Below are 22,262 nucleotides of genomic sequence, written 5' to 3' on the forward strand. Positions count from 1 at the left end.
TTGCATGTTGTGGTTAAAACAGGTCAGGCTGTAATTTTATATGTTAACTATTTAATCATGACTTAGCATTACAAAAGAGTACAAGCACGCACTTATTTTCTTGAGGTTAGAAAAACCTACATGTATGCTGCTTCACCTCCACGCAATGCACGATTTAACCTTTCATCGTTTGTTGTATTTATATCTCTGCTCTTTCCTTTGCTCTGGAAATCAGAGAGAAGAGATTACAGAAAATCCCATCTTTCAGGTGAGAAAGTGGGATTAAAAAGCAGGCTCATAGTACAAGGTGTGAAAAATGCTCACAGTGTTTGGTGTGAAGCAGGATGTTGAAGATGCACTGTGTGCAGTTTCATTATCTGATTAAAAGCAGCATTATACGTTAAAAATGAACTGCTGGCTTTGCATTGGTTTACTGTGAGAGCTTCTAGGAGGTAGCATGTCCATGTGTTATTCTTGTTCATATACTGACACCTAATGGCCATCGAGAGTACAGCAAAGCATGTGGAATAACAGTGCACTGAACAGTTTCTCCATTCAAAATCACTGGGTAACTGATTCCCACCAACATTACATTCCCATACAATTCCTATTTTTGTTCAATGTGGAATTCCAGAAAACAAGAAAATCTTGTGATCTCATATTTCATCCCAAATAAGTCAAATCCACTTTGAATAAAAGTTTAATTCACAAAAATACATTGACCAGTATAATGAAAATGTACTAAAATGTACTTTAATAATCCATAAAAGCTGGAACATTATTGACAGAAAAACACAAGAAGCATTATTAGAGTTGGTTTAGTATAATATATTTCAGCTTCGAGAGACATAGAAATCAATCCTTATTTTTCCCCATATTTCTTCTATAAAAGACCCATTTTTTCTGAAGCATTGTTATGCAAAAAGAAAAATGGCATTAGAATATATTATGGGAGCTATGAAATCCCGGTGACTGAGTATAAAATTAAGTCACATCAGAGAGAGAGATCTGCAGAAGAGAAGTCCATGAACAAGAGGGCAAACAAAGAAAAAAAAAAGTAATAAAAATAATAATAATACATATCATAGACCTCGATCTACCATCACTGACATGACAGGCATGGAGAATAGGTGTATGGCTATTAAAAAAAAAAAAAAAAAAATTCTCACTTTTCCACTTTGATTTCACTTGAAAACATCTACACGTAATAACTGATGCTTTATTCATGCTCGTTTTTGAAGAATATTTATAATCATACAACTAAAGAGGTCAACTTCCATGTCTTTCAAATACAATATTGAAAAAGATGAAAAATACTGAATCCAAGTTCTAACTTTGTTTTCCTTCTTAAATGCTGTTATTTCTTTATGTTAAGCTGTCAAAAAATAAAAATAAGGGGCTGGCCATGTAGGCAGCTCGTGGACTTTTTTTTTTTTTTTTTTTTTACTTTCAGAGGCTTTGCTGCATTTTAATCAGAACATCGTCAGTTTGTGGTGCTGTTGTTGGTGCAGAGGTGGACGCTTCCCGTTCAGCGTTCACACTCAAACTGAGACAGAGGAAGGTCCTCGGAGGCGAGAGACCAGAGTCTACTCTCTCTTACTGTCTTTCTCTTTTCATTCTCTCTGGTGTAGATCATCCTCATCTTTGATAGGAGCAGTTCAGTCAGCTGATTCACCGTTTATGGCTGATGGAGGAAGGGTAGGGTCAGGGCTGTTGGAATGCTGGCACGTTCCAATCAGGGCAACAGTTCTTCATTACAGCATTTCTGCAAGACAGCACACTGTCAGTCCTTCCATAGCCAACTCAAATCACCCTCTGAAAGAAAATTAAGGCGGCAGTGCCCTCTACTGGCTGCTGAGCAGCATTGCAAGTGTTGCAATTTCATTAGAAAAAAAAATACACGGGCATATAGCATATATTATACCACTTTAAAGTAAAAGCATTAATGATTACAAGAATGATGTGTATAAACCTGGGATTTTAAGGCTTAAAAATAAAATTAAAAACTTATAACCTGCTTTTTGGACCCTTAATACAAAGTTTTTCATTCTTAAACTTCTTAGCGCTTTTCTTACATCTTAACCAGACCTTGGAAAAGAGATCAAATGTCTAACACAAAGCCTCAGGGGAAAATCACACCTCAGAGCAGAAAGTGAAGCCAGCAGTCCAACAGGGAGCACAGAGAAGTACTCCTGCACTATGTTCCTCAGAGGCACTTTCAGTGCCAAAGGCTTTAGGAAGCAGAGTGATCAGCATTTTGTGGCTTCTCTCAGCTGAGCAAAACTTCAATCAGTCCGTGTGCCAAAAGTCATGTGATGAGGTCTGCCGAGTTTCTGCTTGGGATGTTTAAACACTGCTCAGGTGCCATCTTTCCATTAACAGTCTGAGCTCTTAGCTCATGCTCGCCCTGTGCTTAAGTGTAGCTGCTGCAATTAAATGAACGTCTGTCTGGGCGAACACCGAGAGCCGCTGGTGTTCAACTCACAAACACCAAAATGAGAACAGAACACAAATAACATAATAGGAGTATATGCATGATGCTACAAGTGCAACTAGCAGGCTCGTGATTCATTTGCAGGCCAAGCTACCTTTCAGAGAGGCAGTGACAATAAGTTGGTAATGAGCGCAATAACAGATGCCCTGCAGTAACCATTCTTATTTCAAGTGTTCATGCGGTCTACTCTCATGTTGCTATAATCACATTCTGGCTACAGCAAATCTTGTTTTTCTTATTAGTCTTACAGTTAGCTTTCATAACTTCCATATGTTGTTGCTCGGTTTCTGATGAAGTATTCATTAACAGACCTCTTCAGACACATAGTAGAGCTCCTTCAAGAATATTAATGATAGCTTTATTTCATTAAGGTGTTTGGAATCTAGGGCCATGCAAGCTAACAGCTCCCTAAATATATCCCTCTCCCAGTGAATACAGTGACAGATAAAACCAGAGACTCAAAGTTCATGAGCTCATCAGGTCAACATGCTGGAAGCCACAAACTGACATGTCCCATTAACTCTCTGCGTCCCGTCTGTGCCTGGCACTGTATCCCCTCTCTCCCTCTCGCAGCGTATGAGCTGGTGGGCTGTGAGCAGTGGAACAGCGAGGTTGAAATCCCGTTAGTGCTGGTTCATTGGGCTGGCCGGCGTGAGAGTCGGGTAGGGTGGAGGTGGGGGGTGCTGGGAGTGCTGACGCCACCCTGGGGCATGCTAACAGAGGCCCCCGCTCTCACACACTGGAGCTCTAACTGACCAACACAGATGGGTTCAGAGGAGGAACGCAGTGGGTGGTTCAGCGACCCTGCTGTCTGGGCTGGCTACAATGGCACTGTCTGTTTCACTAATCCAGTTTTATCTGCAAAATCAAAGTTTTATTCCTCCACCCTGGAAGTTAAAAGTAACTGAAGACGTAAGATCTCTCTGTTGGCTGTGTGAACCTGTCAGGTCTGGCAACACTGGGGTTTTGTTCTGACAACAGAGCTCAAAATACCAGCTAACAGATTGTAAGAGCTTCTAAAAGCGACTGCACTCTAACCAAAATACTGGAGGAAGAAAAAAAAAAAAAAAAAAAAAAAAGTTGTGCAAACTGTCGCTTGTTCAGCTACACCCTTTTTAATTTCAAACAACAAAGAGGCCATATGAGCTCCATTTTGCTCTTTTAATGACATTTGATTGTTTTCACAATATCATTCACCAATTAACAGCGAATAAACTGTTTAAGCTTTTTATTCTTGCTCACAATTAGATTCGTTTTTTGCTCCAATCCTTATGGCAAAATATCCCATAGGCTTGTCAGTCCTTTATTATTTATCTGTAGGCTTTATGGATGTGTACTCCTTATTTGTGGGTTCAGTATACTTATTAAAAAAAAAAAAAAAAAAAAAAAAAAAAAAAAAAAAAAAAAAAAAATATAGCCAACTACTGATCTGGAAACATTAAAGCAGACTCGGGAGAAGTAGTTCATGTTTGGAGATTATATTAAAGTCAGCTGTTTATTATTGCGGAAATGCAATGCCACTTTATTACTGACAGGGAAATGTATTGACCGACTGTGAAGAACTTATTTGTCTACTTAGAGAAAAAAAAAGCACAGATCCCTAAAAAAAAATGTTAAGGGTCAGAGTCCTGCTCAAGGACACATCAGCTTCACTGACACCCAGGCTTTAGTCCTAAAACCCACTCATGTTCCATCCTGCAGCCCTTCGATCACCAGCAGATTTAGTCCCCGAGCCCAAACCAAACGCTGGCAAATATTTGGGCATTTACTGCTTCAAAAATAGGCTCCTGTGCTGTCGGCAAACACAGACCAAACAGCTCATGCAGAGTGTTACATCATTTGCAAATTCACAAAAGCTAACAGTTACATCTCCTTTGTACAGCGTCTGATCCAGATTCAACCTTTCACACAGCTACTTCAGCAAACAGGTTTAGCCTTTGACAGAAGGTCAAATGACACATCATGCAAACTAGTTTGTTTGAAGCATTCTGAACAGTTTACGCTTCACTACCTTCAAAGTTTGGAAACAATGAGGCCCAATTCAGTAATCTCCATGTGAGGGTGGCTGCACATCCTAAGTTCTTACAAGATTTCCTCAACTGAATAGATTGAGTTTCACCTGAAGGAAACGTTCTACATATGTAGTGGAAACTTTTGAAACTGGTGAGAGGTGGGTTAAATGGGCACAGTTCCATCGGGACATAATGAAAATTTTGACTTATTTTAGGTTACTGAAGATGTATGCCTGCAATATGACAAAAAGGATGGCTGCTCTCTGACCGCAGTTTTACTTAATTAGTAGTTTTTGCAGATTCTGATTAACAATGAAGCAAAAGCAAGTAGCTAACAGCTTACTCAATGTGCTGGCCATCTATTAAAATCTCATATAAGATTTATACAACTGTAGAAGAAACAAGGAAACATGTCATTAGTGTTTACAGAAAATGCTTTGCAGCTCCAATCTGCTCTCATGTTGCAGTCCAGACTTTGACGAATTGACTTTAATTATTGCCTGCGGTCGTTCTAAAATTAACAGACAAGATTGTCTGTTTGGAAGGATTCACAGAAATAAGCACTTAGCGTGACAGTTTTCAGACTTCCTCATTACCACTGTTAAAAGGAGGCTGGAGTGCCGCGGCGGGAGAGGTCCTCGCGTTTCTCCTCATGACCCAGCAGTATACCTGTGGCAGCCGCTGGCTGCAGTGCTGTTTTGAAAGTTGTGGAAGTGGAGTGGGTAGGGTTGAGCTGCCGTTTCTTTTGATCACCAGTTTTCTCCAGTTAAGGAGGTCAGACTCAGTCTTTATTTTTGACTTTGTTTTGGTAAGGTCAGGGGTGCAGGATTTGTGTTGATTTGTTTTTGTTTATTATTTTGGCCTCGGCTCACCCTGAAGTGTTGACACTCCCGTTTTGTTGTCCGTCTTTACCACTTTATAAATAAATCACATTATAAAGAACGGATTTGTTTCCTGTGGCTGCTTAGGTCATTGGGGGGCAGGTGCCTCACTCATGTTATTGCCTGGCCCTAGACGGGTCGTAACACCACTCAACATGGGTTGTTTTGGTTTTTTTAAATCCTGTGAAAAAGATTTCAAAAGAAGCAGCTCTTCGTCTGGGAAACAACATGCTGACAGATCAGGATTTCCCAGACGTAACGAGCTGCTGCAGCTTGCTGAGGTCTGAAATTTATCTCCAGTTATCGCAGACTGACTCATTCATATTACAGGAATGAAGATTTAAAAAGCATTTCACAGGTCTGAAGGGTAATTCACGGATGCTTTCATTTCTAGACATTCACGGGGCCTATGCGTCATCAGTATCAATGAAATAATATTCACTGAATGACGAGTGAAGTTGTTTGTAGACTGTAAGAGAGCTAACGACAGATCAGTGTTGTGTATCTGCTGTTAGGTTGAAAAGTTCCTCTTCAGACCGTTTTAAACCAAGAACCTCTCTTGTAACCAGTTAAATGAATCACAGGGAGCCAGGTCAGGCATTACCTCATGTTGCTTGCTAATACACACACTATAATTGTGTAATCTATTGTCTCTACTTAAACCCTCAGTTATACCTCCAGCTACTTGGAGGGGGGGCTCCATCTCTAAACTGCATGTTTTGAGTTTATACAGGTACAATAACCACTGTGAACAGTTTATTTAGACTATAAAGTTAAAGTTGTTTCGACTTAACCGCACGCAAACAAACCCACATGACTAAAACGACAACTGATGTATGCAGTACCATCGGAGACAGCAGGAAGATCAAAGCCATTACATAACAATTAATCTGACAGCTTGTCTATGAATCATGAAGTTGTGAAGATGCCGGCTGCATGGGTATTTAAGACTAATGTGTTTTGAAACTGTAGACACAAACACACACACACACACACACACACACACCTGGCTCAGAGCTGCTGCAGGGGCTGAAGGGAGAAAGGTCTTTAAAGCAGAATGCAGTTGGATTTCTTTTTTGCCTTCTTCTTTTCCACTGGCGTTTTCCTATTTATCTGTCTGACCAAGTCATAGAAGATCTAAGAGAGAGAGAGAGACAACACAGATAAAATGTTAATAAAGCTCTAAACCTTATACCTTTAAGTACCCACACATAGCCTCGTCACTAAATGGATTTGTGTGACAGTTTGCAGACAGAAGGTTTAACAGGATGTAGCCCAGAGAATGAAGTATAATCCATCTAAGCTCATTATTACCTACATGTCAGAGAAACCTTAATTATGTGTCTTAAATAAATACAATTCTACTGATGATTGCAGTACACACATCCATCTGTGACTGAGATGGAAAACAAACTGAAAATATATAGAGTTGCATTTTTGGAGGGGACGTTTGTACTCACATCAAGGACGTTGATCTTTGACTTAGCAGAGGACTCTAAAAAGGCACAGTGGTTCCACTGTCTGGCCAGGTTCTGGCCCTGCTCCTTCCCCACCACACGCTCATCCTCCAGGTCGCACTTGTTCCCTACAAGGATCATCGGCACCTGAGGACAGGTAAGAGCAAGCAGGTTCTGTTTGTGCTCACATGATTTATCCCCCATTGTCTGGTCACATATTCCTTGTTCATGCATTTTTAAAATTTATTTTAATGTAAAACTTAACATTTTATTCAGAAAAACTGTTCAGATTCCTCTAAATCCATTTGTCCTTACAACCTAGACTCCACTCTGTATGTCAGCAGGCTGTTTTAGGATTTAATATAAATCCTACAATTTGTATTATTCACAGCTGAGGCTGTAGTCCAGGTTCACATCCAACACAGATAAATTAGAAGTATACAGGATACACGTATACAGCTTGAATCACAAGACCGTACATAATGAGCCATGAATCAAAGTCTCCTCATGAAGGAGAAGAACCTTCCTTTTACTTTTGACTTTGTATAACTTCTTCGTTCATACCTTTTTGCCATTTTTCCCCTACAGAGAGGAAATTAGATATAGGAGAAAAGCAAACGTGTTTCCTATAAACACGTTTGCATTAAAAGGCTTCAGTAACTTTTCTTTTAGACTTTAAATACAAAATTTTAATACAAAAACTTTACTTTTTGTAAACTTAACCATAAACCTTTAAATGCCATCTTGCAGGGAGAAAAGGACCCTTCTTTGGGAGGTGCAGCTGGGAATGTTAGAAAACAAACATTATCAAGATTGTTTTAATCCATTTGTCACCCTTTAACTCTACCTCAGGGAACGGTTAACAGTATAAAGGCCCAGGCTTTTTTATTGAACACACCAGCCACACACACACATATAAACAAAGGGGTTAAATCTCTTGGAGTGAAAGGTAGTGAAAAAGCAATATCTGCAAACAAATGTACAACCCAAGTAAAAGACTGAAGAGATGAGTATTAACAGTCAATGAGTGTGCTTTTCTCTGAGGCCTGAATTGGAGGGTCACAAAGATGATCAATAAAAAAACGATCTCCTTCCCGATGGGAAAGTAAAGAAAATCATTTAGGTTACACAACTGTGTCCAGAGAGATTAAAGAATCAATAGGAACTGATGAGGAAGGTGGTTTATTTTTAACTTTTGTTTCTTTAAAAGGGAAATAAATTAAAAGCAAAGCTGAGGGGACAGTCACTGAGATTAAGTGCAGCCAGTTTTGGAACCTCCTAAAACCAGCAATGCTGCTTCTTTTGTTCTCTCAAATGTTTTAATAACCAAAGGTCCCCTCAAAAAGAAAAGAAAACAGAAAAAAAAAAAAAAAAAGAAAGCCTGAGGAGGACAGTATTCTGGGCAAAACTTCAGCCTCAACTGTCAAAGTAGGCAGAGCTGGGCAGTCAGGGTGTCGGGATGCGTCTCATCCTGCCTGCTGTTTCCTGCCCGGCTATCTAGGGAGAATGCTGGCCCGGAGGAAGTTATGACAGCCCCGCCCAACCGGGATAACATCGCTTTCCTTCCTGAATATTTTCAAATGTTTCAGCTGGATTCCATGCTCCAGCTGCTCTCTGGAATTATATGACACAGAGAGGTCTGTGTGTGGATGTGTTCATTCAGCCTGGGCTGCATTTCCACATTGAAACTTGGCTTAATAAACTAATCACTGTAAAACTGTATGATGTTAGAAAACGTCTCAGATGTGAGGAAGACTTTAAGATGTTGTCACAGGGTTCGTTCACGGGATATCTGCGTTTGTGATACAGCTTAGGAATCAACTGATGGAAAAATTCTGCATGCAACAAAAGAGGCGCCAATAATATATCAGCCAGGAAAGTCTATTTGTGGCGCCAAATAAATTTATGCATGGGAAATCCTGCCTTCACTCTCTTCTGAGGACCTACAAATGCCCCCCAGACATGTCTTGTGGATGTGGAAAAGCTACATATTTTTAAGAAAAATACCAGTATCCTGACATGTGCTCACTTGTCCATACTCTTTCCCCCCCAGTAAGTCTTCTTTTCAGAGGTTGCTGTTGGAGCACTACCGTCAGGCTTCTTGAGACAAAGTAAGATATAGGGTGAGTATTTTGTGCCCTTTCTATGGGGCAGACGACAGGAAACTGAGATGTTTAGATTAACCCCACAGAAGTTGGTGGTTGATGTTTGATATCTAAACAAATCCTCAAGCTGAACTGCTGAATGACACTTCTCCCACGGGTCCCGGGAGAACCAGTGGTATGCCCTCCTAACATAAACTCTTGAGTCAAGCTGGGATAAAAAGAATGGTGAGATGGCTGAAAGGATGGAGGTATGCAGGGAAAAAGGAAAAAAAAATGTTCAGCGTCAGCAGAACACAAGGCAGCATTAGCCTACTTGAAGAATCCACACAACCCACAGAATCTGTTCAGACTTTATCAACATGCTACAGACAGGTCGTATCCCGCCCACAATGGCACGCCGAAGATTGGATTGTGGGTAACAGTGAACAGGCGGGTACAGAACGACAAAAATGAATGGAGTTAGTTCTTTAAAATGGAGCAGTGAGTCACAAGCATTGGAGTCAGGCATTACTACCATCCTAGTCACACGGGCAGAGACTGAGGTGGCCCGGAAAAGTCATAAGACCTCTCTTACATAAGAAGTGTGAAAGGAAATGAAGGAAGTGAGCTTTTAATTCACTAGTGTCTGCTCACTTACTTTATTTTTGCCACTAATGGCTCTTCTAAAGAGATGGAATTTGACCCTACTGTGTTCAATGAATGTACAACCATTAAAAGCCCTTTTAATTGAGCCTGGTGATATTAGGTGCATCTGTACATTATACCCGCTTTGCAGTAAATGGTGCATGTCAGAGCTGAGAATAAGAACAGCTGTAGCAGCATCAACGGTTTCTGCTTTAGCTCTGCAGTCACTTGAAAGATTTCTCAAACTAAGAAATCTGCCTTCTTGGAAGAAAAAGGGAAAACATGCCCAGCATTTCCTTTGGTCATGCATTCTTGCAAGGGGCAAAAAAGGATAAACAGATATCATGGCTATCAAAGGTAAGGGCACAAATGACCAGTGGACTGATAGCTGGCAGAGTGGCCATAATAGCCAGATAAGCTGAACTGTTTAAACTAAAAGATGTTTTCAAAGGGAACAGATTTCCAGAAGAAAAGAAACAACTCTTTCCTTGCGTGTCGAGAAGCCACTGGTCCTGCAATCCATCTGTTAGCCTGAGGCTAACCTCAGCTCCCAAACCATGGAGAGCCTAATGAAGAACCACAGTCTCACAACCCAGTTTTTGATGAGCTGAGGCTCTCCTTGCACTTCATGCCTGACAGTCCAATCACCCACATAGAGTGCCAGACCACATCAACACCACAAGGTTGGCCATCAAACAGAGGGGGGGAAGAATGCAACAGAAGCTGAAAAGGCCAGTTCAAATAAAAGCAGCACAATAATTGCACAAATATAGAGTAAGGGGAGCAAGAAAAAGAGAAAAGAGAGGTATTCTGCTCCAGGCTAGAGAGAGGCTTTGCAGATGGCTGACGGGGAACAGAGAGACGTAAGGAAGCAAAACCAAGAGGGTGGGTTATGGTAACATTCATTCCCTCAAGAGATCACCAAAAAAGGGCATCTTAGATCCTGCTGACGCACTATCGACTCGACCAGAGAGGGGATAGAGGGCTTACTCGCTCCAGCAGTCCCACAGTTTAGCAGATATATAGAAAACTGGAAATGTGCTGGTGACAAACAACAAGCTTGGAAAATAAGGAGATGACACATGCTCTTATTTGCAGCGTCGATGTGAGGCAGGCCTGATGGAGAAAACCACACAGTATACAGAAAAATCCCCGTGAGCACGAGTGCTCGGTGTCTGCAACAAACACTGATGAAACCGCAGGGACATACCCACACAACGTTAATATTAATCAGTGCTCAGTTATGCAGAGTACACAAGTTTGCCACTGTTTATACTCTATAAACATAACACCGTGACACTGATTGTGTTATGTTCAGATAATACAAATCTGCAATTAATTGCATAACACAGAGTGATTATAGTGTTGAATGGTATCTATAGCAACAGTCTGATCAGGCCCCTGAAAAATGTAGGCGGCTGAGCCCACGGACACAGGGCGTTTAGGTCTAACTGTACTCGTTGCCACTACTCTGCTTTCCACAGCCTACGTGATTAAAGAAAATTTTAGCCACAAACTGATAAAATTATAAAACGCTTGTACGCTTATGCCAGTATACTTACATCCTCTGTGTCCTTTACTCGTAGAATCTGTTCTCTCAGGTCTTGGAGGTCGTTGAAGGTGGACTGTGCTGTGATGGAGTATACCAGGGCAAAGCCTTGGCCATTCTTCATGTACAAGTCCCTCATAGCTGTGAACTGTTCCTACACAAGGGGGGAAAAAAAAAGATGGAGAGACTATGAGCGCTGTCCTAAAGCTTCCAACTTTTACTTATTGTTTTTTCTTTTTTTACTCTTTTATTCGCTGCACCAGTTTGACGATTACATTGCATATCTGTGACAAGATTACAAACTTTGCTGGATGGTTAAGTCTAAATAATCATTAAATCATTTGTCAAGCATGGATGTGTTGGCTCTAGATTGTCCCTTTTGTTTTGACTGGTCCATTTGTCAGAATTGAAACAGAAAAAAAAAAAAAAAGAAAATAAGCAATTTCAGGCCAGTGTACGTCGATGAAACTGAACACCATTTTATTATCAACTGAATAATCACAGTGGATTGGTTGAAATCCCAGTGGATAAAGAAACAGTATTGTGCAGGATTACAATTCTTGGATGTCTGTCAGGTTTTTCAGCAAAGACACACACACAGTGCAATGCAACGTGGTCTGTTACCGACAAACGCACACTTAAAACAGTTTCTGCACATCTCTAGGATAAGAGATGTGTTTCTCAGTCGCCAGTTCCCACACAGACAAATGTTTCAGAAATGTTCTTGCACGAGGACACCAGTGGGGGGGCAGAATAAGACTAATGTTAGATTGGTGTACAAAATATTCTAAAACAATCATAGATACACCATAAAAAGGCATCACAGTGTCAGCTCATAACTGGATGTCATTTCAGCTACTAAAGATCTCATTGCCCAATGTATCTGTGAAATACAACTTGTTTTAATGTTTCACAGTGTGGGAGACCGTCACACCTTGTATCAAATATCATTTATGAATATGTAAAAACTGCAGGCGAGGAAAAAGATTTCTGGTGCCAGGAGTCTGTTTCTTTTCTCCCAGATTGAGCCCGAGTAGCGTTGACTAATAGCATCTGAGCAGGTCACGGTCGAATGCAGGTAAACAGTGTGTGCAGAGAGAATCGACTGCTTTCTGACTACAATTTAGCTTTAAATAAATAAGGCTGTTTTCCCTAGAGGCCAAATTACCAAACACTACCTAACGCATTGTCCAATCTGAAACGCCTCTAGATTTACTAAAATATATATTCAGGAGTGCATATGCCCAGCAAAGCTGAGCATTTGAAGATTTCAGTGGCAGTGAGTTTACTTACTGTGCCGGCTGTGTCAAGAATTTCAAGCATACATTGCTGTCCATCTACCTCCACTTGCTGTAAGAAAACATGTAAGAGCATCTTTAATTTCAGGTCACTGAGCAAACAAAATTCATAGGTTATATTCATAGGTCATACACTGAAGACTGAAAGAGACAGCTAACACTGAGGGGAAACATGAAAGCAACCACACCAGTAGTATGAAGTCACAGGAAAATATAAAGAATGAAAACTAGGAATGAGAGGGTAACAGAGTAGAAGCAGTTGAATGAGAAAATTTCCGAGCACAATAATATGTGAACCTGAGGAGCAGCTGGTAACAATCAGCTCATTTCAAGCCAGCACTCTGCCTCTCACGGGACACTCACCTTTCTGTATGAGTCTTCTATTGTAGGGTCATATTTTTCCACAAAGATTCCTTGTACAAACTGAACTGTCTGTAAGGGGAGACACACAGAAAGCCAACATCAAACTGCTGGAGTAGCGCATGCAGCCAAAGTGCCATATCATCTAACACTTTGTCCACCTACGATCATCACAACTAGACAGGAATGAGGATGTTCATGAAGCCCAGCTGTGACCAAAAGCACAACATAATTATTCTACTGGCACACTTCTAAATCTGCATTTGTTTGAACTTTTTTATTTATCAAAAAATATTCAGTTAGAATAGTAAAATGTAGAAAATACAAGGGCTGATCCCCAGTTTAGGATTTGTACTTGTTTAATCATTGCTGTGAACCCAGAAGATGCAGAGAGTTAAGAGCTTTCAGTGCAAGAAAAATTGAGTGGCGCAAAAAAAATAAAATAGAGTGGCCAAATCAACACTTTGCTACTTGAATGTAAAAAACAAAAAACGGCCTGCACATTCACATAAAACAATAGTGGAAGACAGGATCCTTTTCATGGTAAACAATCCTTTTCTTCACTTGGCTGGATGTACTAAAACTCTTCTAGATGTCTATTATCCAAGTCTACCACAATGAGAAGACTTCAAGACAGCAAACAGAGGGCTCGCCACAAGGTAAAAACAATTTAGCCTCAAAAATGTTGAATATAGTATCCAGTAGTTTAGGCCAGATTAGACCTAGAAATGCAGAGGTGCCAGTTCAGTGTGGAAACAGCATTTTTTAGACCAATGAAATTAATCACTCAGTAAGAGAATAATGTGAAGAAATAAATATGGAGAAGGCTTGGAATGAGGCACACATCTCCATCTGTAAAAACATGCTGATGTCAATAGGACTACATTAGGATGTGTAGCTTCCAATAGCACTCACCATTTACCAGTGATATGACAAAAGACAGAGGCAGCTAACTCTGAAGCATATAGGAATATACTGTCAGCTCAGATCATTGACAGGCCAGTGTTTCAGAGTACAGATGGCCAGAAATCTTAACCACACTGCAAAACCAACCCAGAAGTTTTGGAGGTTGAAAAAACAAAACAAAAACACAGAAATATTCTCCAATGGTCAAGGTAATCAGCTGATCTCAATCAAGAAAGGAATTTACATGAAGACAAAACTAAAGGCAGAAAGCCCCACAAACAAGCAACTACAGTCAGATGCACCAAAGGCCTGGCAAAGCATCACAAAGAAGGAAAGCCATCTGTGGTGATGTGCATGGCTTCCAGACTTGGGCAGTATTAAAAAAATGAACATTTTATATATAATTATATTAGTTTTTCCAAGTACATGTTAGGCCTGTGCATAAAAATGGTTATAATGCCAATGTTTCTGATCTTCAATCAGCATATCAGTTGCTTTATTTCAAATCTCATATGGTACATAGAGCCTAAATTATGATAAATGTGTCACTCTCCAAATAAACAGCAATGTCCAATTTTGGATTGTGTTAAAAGTTCTGTGCTGAGCGGCAGATTTACATTAGTGGGGTAGACCAAGTTCACCTGATAACATCTTAATCCTGCCTGTTTGAGGGATTAATCTGACACCTGGTTGAAATTAGCTGAGCAAAGCATACGACACATTTCACAGGCATCTGAGGTCTCCTGACAATAAAATACATCACTGCTCTGGTTCTGTTCTCTATCAACCTTAAGAAAAGTTAAAAAAACAGATTACGATGTCTATACATGTAAACACAGATGAGCTTAGGACTGGCACTCTTTGAACATTTCAAAAACCCTAACAATAAAACCATTATATGCATTATATGTATACAGGCAGCTAGTTTCGATAACACAGGCCTTGGAGATAGATTAAACCCTTGTCAGCAAACAAGCATGTTCTCAATAAATCCTTTAGGAAAAAATTTAAACAGTCAAAAGACAGTTTCATCTGTGCTCTATAAACCTCCATAATTAAAAATGTTTCACCGCATGCTTTCCTTCAAAAGCTAGCAAAGCCTCTTGCTGTTTTATTGACAATTATCTACAAAGTCTTTAGGGAACACATGGCAGGAGTAATAGAGGCAGCAGATGCAGAAGAGGATTGGAAGGCCATACTCACCAAAGCAGACTTGCCCACACCTCCAGAGCCTAACACCACTAGCTTGTATTCACGCATGGCGGGATTGCTTCACTGGACAGCCCAACAGTCTGCACTGGACAAACAGGGAAAAATAAAAATTGGACAAACAAAATGAGCAAAGGTGTGAAAAAACAGTGGGGAAAAAGCAAAAAAGAAATCTCTTTTCAGGCAAATCAAAGGGATTTTTTTCCTGTCTGGTCTTTGAGTTTTTCCCACTCCAGAAAGAAAGGATTCTAGTCATTCCTGGAGGATATAGAGGAGAAGCAGAACAACAATGGAGGGAACACCCATAAGTGGAGCTGCTTCAGGGTGGAGGAGGTGAAGAGTATGTGACCCCCTCTCTAACAAAAACCAGCTGTGATGTGTATGTGTAGGGGGGAACTGAAGGAGAGAGGAGATGATACATTGATCTGGCAGATATTCCTCGTAATGACACAATCATTTGGCTTTCACACACACCAAAACACACCCTGCTTACAGATTTGTTAGTCACTGAGTCAATTTTTGGTTTTATAAAACAGCAATATGGTGGCGGTCTCCTTCGCTTATGACAGAAAACAGCTGAGGGAAGTGGAAAATGTGATGGAAGGAAATTGTGAAGTAAAAATATCCCTTTAAGAAACAAGGAGGTTACGAATCACTAGCACACACTGTGGCGTAAAGTCAGATTGGGTAGCCAACTGGGTCACTACAAGCTGGGCTACAGACTCAGAAGGGGTTTAGATGTAGCTAAGCAATGTGGGGATTTCTGATTCCTTATCTACTGATCTAACTTCATATCAAGCAGTGTCTCAGGGTTTTTCCTGGCTCAGAACAGGCCTGTGATGAGTGTCTACGCACAGCAATAAGAATAAACTCTGTGTACTTTAAAAGCAATCAGTCTGGTACCTTATTTGGCTGAAATCTTTGTTACTTCTCAACATTTTATACACAAACATGTCTATTATAGTTGAGGAAATTAAACCCCCATTAACAAAGCTGGTTTAGAAAAAACAATATTTTAAATAGGAGGAGATTTTCCAGTAATTGTCAAAGCTGCAGTCAAAAAAAGACATTCAACTTGAAATATAAACAATATTCTAAATTACTGATACAACCACAAAATGTGGTAGGGATGTATTTAGAGAACACTAAAACATTTTAATATCGGTTTTCTTCAAAGACACGGCAGCTGACTGCCAGCTTATGTTTTAATGAACCAAGCGCTTTTGGATCAAGGGCTAAAAAGTGCCGCTTGTTGACATCAAGGCTGTAACGAAAAAAATAAATAAAAATCAGATAGTAGCGCATGCTGAAATTAGGTCCCAAGGACAACTATATAGCCTCGATTAATCATCAACTCTTTTGCAAACATCAAAAGCCCAATCATCAGCTACTCTGGAAGCAGATGATCCTCTTCTGCACTGCTTTTTTTAAATAGCACACGCTAAACAAACTCTCAGGGGGAGTGGTCAAAGGACGAAGGACCTCCAGCTTCAATCACAAGCAGGGACCATGTGGGACATGAAGGCCAGAGTGTGCATAATTCATATTCTCTAATCCTCTGCACTCAAAGAGAAGTTCTCCTTGCATGATTAAGGGAGAGGAGCCAATGGGCGGTGAAGAAAAAGAACAGGGATGCACGAGTGCTATCCAAACGTGCGCCCCTGTACGCTCATGTAAACATTCAAGCACAAAGTCAAGTGCATGCAGTGTGTCACATATACAATGTGGTACAGACAATGTCACACTAAGATTTAGGCTACACTTCACTTGTCAGCTATGTGCACATCACAATTCCACTGTGAATGCTGTGGACTGACCCTTGCTAAGACGGATGACGTCAGGGGCTCGCTCTGTGACAGAGGCAGTCAGATTATTATGTGCCAGCTTCAAAGGTCATTATGGAGGATGAGTGTTCCTCCAAAAAAGTGCAGTCAAATTCCAGCTCCCATCTTTACCATTTCAAACCTCAGTTTGCAGCCTGTGCATATGAAGCAATTGTTTCTAAGGGTCCATTCCTCGCATGTGTCAACAAATAAAGTAACTACATGTTTTTAAAAAGGTGTAGAAAGGTTTAAAAAGACAGTTTTCTTTATTTGGACAGGCTGCCTAGCAAGGATATTTAACATGTTATTATCAGCACCGGGTAGGATACGAAAATGTTAGGAGGAATGCACCTACAAACTGTCTGCCAACAAAAATTAAGATGACAATAGGAAAGAAAGCACCACAAACTACCAGGCAGATTAACTACTGTACAAAAAAAAAAAAAAAAAAAAAAAAAAAAAGAAGTGTGCAAAGCCGAATATGACAACAAAACAAGGTCTGTGTGGATCACCCTCAAAAAAAAAAAAAAAAAAAAAAAAAAAAAAAAAGATAAACCAGAATAAGAGCCAGTCCAGACTTATTTCGAAGGATCAGTTACTAGTAACTAGCCATCCTTGGCCCTTCTTGTCTCAAGTCTCACTAATCCCTGGCTCGGTAAACAGGTTGATGTTCAATATCATTCATCTGCCTTTCCAAAGAGAAGCTCTTTCCACAATCAGAAACTCCAAAAAACTCCAACTCTGCCTTTATGAATTGCAGCTGGTGACAGCAGTCCTTTTTCTGCTCTTTAGAGGTGCTGTAAGCTGGAGGGACCCCTAACAAGAAGGGGGACAACACGACCAAGAGCCACTACACCAAGAACTCCAAGGCTGCACAGCAGAACAAGGACTGCTGGTTGAGACAAAAGTCAAATTAGAAAGTAAAAGCACAAAAAAAAGAATCCAAATCTGTCATGTACATCTGGAGTTTTCAGCACTGTAAGAATTACTTCTGACGTTAGCAGAGAGATTCCTCATTTCACAAGAGATGGAGATGTCGCCAAAATTTTGTTTCCTCTAAGAGTTTGCTGTTCAGCAAGTTAAAAATAATCTTTTCATTTACTGGACTAGTTTAGCATTAGTTCCGATCTCATATCCCCTTTTTCACACAAATGTGATGCTATTTTCAGAACAAAATGGAAATTAAGCCCTACAATCCGTGTTTCAGGGTTTTTCACAGTCTCTCTGATACTGGAAAGAAGTTAAGTTTAAAGTTACTGACATTTAAAGGAGTTTTGTAATCACCTACCTAACTGTAAGCAAATCTGATAGGGTATGGTTTCCCTTATTGCAATTATGGGTGCTTACCACAGCATATAAACAAATATATATTTAAAAAGAAAAAAAAAAGTCACAGGCCATCATGTGCTGGAAATAAAAGTAACTGAACTGCCAATAAGTACTGAGACCACACCCAACTTCTAAAAAAATTATTTTACATAATTTCAAATTAATAAAAATAATACAGAACAGAGGCATGCAGCTGAGAATGAAATGCAACCTCATGGGCCTCTCTTACTAAATATTATATAGGTCAAACCATAACCGTCAAACCTAACCTTCATTTTGATCTTAGTCAGACCAGGGATTTCCCCCTCGTATACAATATTGCAGTGTCCCATCAAAAGGTTTTCTCCATTATTCAATGCCATACTGATAAAATTATTTTTCAACATTTCAATTTACTCTATCTTGAAATAATGGCCACAAATAAAAGACACCTCATTTTTCTAGCCAGGGGAAAACCGTGTACACACCTGTAAAGTTTTGTGGCTATTTCTTGTACAGTTGTGATACTGTCACACTGACAAATCCTGTCCTGAACACCAGGCAAAGAACCTAAAACCGTTTTGGTGGTAGTTCCCCCTACATGACCTGTCACTGGGAGCACATTTCTTTAGCATTATGACTCGCGCACAGAGATTCTCACAGTGAAAACAGTACCAGACAAACTACTGCAGCTGCTAAACATAGGTGACAGTCACCCAGCCGGCACTTTCTCACCAATTAGCACTGTTGGCAGCACTGATATATTTTTTTGTTTCAGTTCCTACCTTCAGGCAGGAGCTTCACAACCATCCATGCATGCACAAACAAACAAGCTGAAACACAGCTTTTACCCGTGACATTGATGAACACAGCCTGTCAATAACATATCAATAATCTTAGTGTAAAGTAATGTATGTGCCGCATTTTTTATTTATTTAATAATTTTACAGTTGTGTTGCTACTTATGCACGTGCACCATCAGTAGTTGTCCTTTTGTTGCACTTGTGCCAAAATAAATATAAAAAGGTCTTAAATCTCAAATCTGATTGCTTTCCCAAATTTTCATATGGCAGTCTATGTATGAAAACAATGAGTCAAAGTGCTGGTGAACTAACACGGAAGCTCAAATACAAATGAAGAGCAAAAAACCACTAAAAAAAAAAAAAAAAAGTAGTAAATACTGCTACTAATAAAGTATTGAGAAACAGACCAAATTTCTTAGCTCAGAGTGTCTTAATTGATGCTAGAATCACTGGACTTGGTGCCATCTTTCACACCCCAAATGAACATATTGATTACAGCTCAAAGAGACTCTGCTTCATGTTTAATTTGCCAGCAACACAATTTTTGTTTCTTTTTGAGTTTTCCTTGAACTTGCAGCTACCTGCAGCCTGTTCTGCAAAAAGGTACTAAAGTGAGTGAAAAGAATACTCTCGTTCTGACACCTTGCCTGCATGATATCAGGGAAACTACACACAGCACAAGCCTGCAAACACAGTCACAATACCCGCAAAAATACACATAGGGCCATTTAAGGACATCAGCTTTTAAAACCAAACCAGTCTCTTTCCACTGCCCTCAACTACACACTGTCATTCCCAAGAAAACAAACACACCACTGCTGTTAATCTGCTTTCGTAGTAACCCCAGCAAATAAGGAGCGGGAGAAGGCCACATGCCACAGAAAACATGCTCCTCTATGACATCACTGCATCACTCACCCTCTACAGCCAAAGGTATGTATCCATCTAAGGCTGGGAATTGGATTAGGTGGCGCCGGTAGCAAGAGCATGCAATGAATGCAAGTCTGGATAAACTGCAAAACTTAATTTAGTGAACAGGAGGCTGTTCAGCTAAAGTACAACCTCCCAGGATCCACAATTTCCTGGTCTACTGAGATTAATCCAACAGCAACGAAGCTGTCACACAAACTGACTCAGCAGGATGGGATGACTGACAGCTGCCCTCCGTATCCTCCACCCAGTGCGGATGGTGAACATGCACACATCCGCTGGTTACGCTAGCAGCACAATACCAACTCTTGTGGGTTTTCGCTTGCTTGACAAACTACATGTTGATGAGCTACGCTGTCAAAAAAAAAAAAAAACCTACTTGTGGTTTAGGGTGAGATAACAGTTGCTCCAACAGTTTCTGCTAATAGGTGTTTTTATGTGTTCAAAAGTGCTTGCTCCTATGTTACCTCGACTAAAAACCGCAGTTCACTACACATAAGAAAGAAAAAAGAAGAAAAAAAAAAAAAGTACTAACTTTAGAGGCTGCTGACAAAAAATATCTACAAACATTCCTTTGATCTTAGTTTAGTTGGGTCTAAGTTTGTCTTTACATGAAATTTCACCTGTAACAGATTTTCAAGTCCTGCTGTATAAGTAGCTTGGCAATTAATTGTAACTAATTAATTTGAAGTGTATCAACTTAAACTTGTCTGTAATTTCCTGCAATTACTACCAAATTACAAACCTCGCTAGGAAATTAGGAATTTACAAGCTTGTAAAATAAACGCTTACCACCAGAGTTACAATAAAGGGGAATTCCATGTTTTCACAGGTAACTAGAGTAAAATACTTTCTGAAGAAATTGTTTTGTGTTATCAATTAAACTAACTTCATTCAAGAAATAAAGACAGGTGTCAAAGAGTTTTTAGCTGCACTCGCCGATCACTCTTCTCTTACAAAAACATGAACTAACATAAAATAACCCAATAATCCAATAATCAAGTTATACAACTCTCTTTTTTTTCTTATATCCTACAACCTTAAATGCCCCCATGAGTCAGAGCTAAACTGCAGCCAGGCACACAAACTCTGTGACTTAATTATGACAAAGACCCGTAACTGACAAGCCTTGTCAGCTGAATGCATCTGTGTTACTGGGGCCCTGACCTGTAACCACATCCTCTTTCCTAAGCACAAAAAGGCTTCATGCTGATAGGATGGAAAAGGAGTAGCTACCTACTAAAATAACCTCTTCCAGTCTCTGTTCCTGTTCAAGAATCCTGACAGCAGGCTGGCTTGCTTACTAAGAGGGAGGGTAGGGGTTATTGGCATAGATGGCATCTTTAAAGTCAGGTTCGGGGAAGTGTGTAATTTCAACAAAGAAAAAGTGAAATAAAGTACCCTTGAGGCAGTGAGCCTCTTTGTAAAAAGGGCCGATTAACTGGGAAAGTGACCTGCTGTGTGTTTACAGTTTCAAGGATGGGGCACACACCTTTCCTGCTTCACATCTCTCCCCCTGAAGCAGAAATAATATGCGATAGGCTGTCACGAAGCTTGGAGTCAGACAAGAGAAAGTAATTTGAGCTCTTTGGTTATCTCACTGTGAATCTACCTAATTTGCTTAAGGCAGCGGCATATGCTTATCACTTCAGGTCATGCCAAGTCCCTGCAATCTGTGGCTCGGACTAAACCACACAGCACAACACTGTCGATGTGTGATTATTACAACATGAGCTCCAGCAACATTAATCAAATTCTGGTCAAATCATAAGCCCGCTTACAGATAAACCCTTAAAATGGCATAATCTATAATCCACGCGAGTGAGGCCGGCATGTGTCCGCAAGCAGTCTAGTTTCAAACCAGCAACTAGCCTAAGTCCCGTTATCAAGCTTGTTAGCAAAATGCCGCTAACTAGCTAGCTTTAACTGCCTGCTGCGGGCCGCCGACACTTCACAAACCGCTAGCCGCGGCTCGTTAGCAAGCGAGCTAACTAGCCGACACATTCCCGACCTCTGCGCACTATCAAAACACAACCACCCTGTCAGAAGCCCGCCTCAAACAACCCTACCTTACTATTCCCGACCAAACCAGACGTGGCAAGCACTAAATCAAGCCACACTGCAGTGTATTTTCTCGGGAAAGCCACAGCTAACGTTACCTGCCCTTCCGTCTGGCCTTGACTAAAATGGGAGTGCACACTCCGGTATGTACTTGCGGGCAATTCCTCTCCTTTATTCGGCGAAAAAACACACACGCATACACACACAGACACACACGGCGTGTGATGATGAATTCGCTAATGGCCACGCAAGCGTCGGCGCTACGTAGTCCCGTGCAAATGACTTATTATTCGACCGCATTCAGCACGTAGTAAAGTTTGGCTTTCTGCACTTACCGTATCTTGCTCGCTGTCTCCTCGCCGCTCCGCAAGTGTCAGTTTGCCTCGGGCCCGTGCGCGCAGCAGACGTCACTCCCCGCTGATTCTCATTTTTCTTAAAAGGGCATGACACATCGGCCGCGCGC

General features: G+C 40.5%; 1 protein-coding gene across 5 annotated transcripts; it reads right to left on the bottom strand.

Moving 5' to 3' along the window:
• Positions 1-1,403: 1,403 nt before the first annotated feature.
• Positions 1,404-22,252, bottom strand: LOC146670522 (ras-related protein Rap-1A-like). Of its 5 annotated transcripts, none has more exons than XM_085407485.1 (8): positions 22,135-22,252; positions 14,869-14,957; positions 12,763-12,831; positions 12,395-12,451; positions 11,115-11,255; positions 6,827-6,970; positions 6,373-6,503; positions 1,404-1,744 (listed from the first exon to the last, which is right to left on the bottom strand). In XM_085407485.1, exons 2-7 carry the CDS (start codon positions 14,923-14,925, stop codon positions 6,414-6,416), a joined length of 558 nt encoding a protein of 185 aa, XP_085263611.1. In that variant the 5' UTR covers positions 14,926-14,957; positions 22,135-22,252; the 3' UTR covers positions 1,404-1,744; positions 6,373-6,413. The 5 variants fall into 5 exon arrangements, with proteins under 5 accessions (XP_085263611.1, XP_085263612.1, XP_085263615.1 ...); XM_085407486.1 differs by having other exon boundaries at positions 14,869-14,962; positions 22,135-22,189; XM_085407489.1 differs by lacking the exon at positions 22,135-22,252 and adding an exon at positions 21,898-22,077.
• Positions 22,253-22,262: the final 10 nt, after the last annotated feature.

This window comes from Rhamphochromis longiceps, linkage group LG5 (genome assembly GCF_057381845.1).
Source record: "Rhamphochromis longiceps isolate RC_006_pf linkage group LG5, R_longiceps_female_GT1.1, whole genome shotgun sequence".
NCBI lineage: Eukaryota > Metazoa > Chordata > Actinopteri > Cichliformes > Cichlidae > Rhamphochromis > Rhamphochromis longiceps.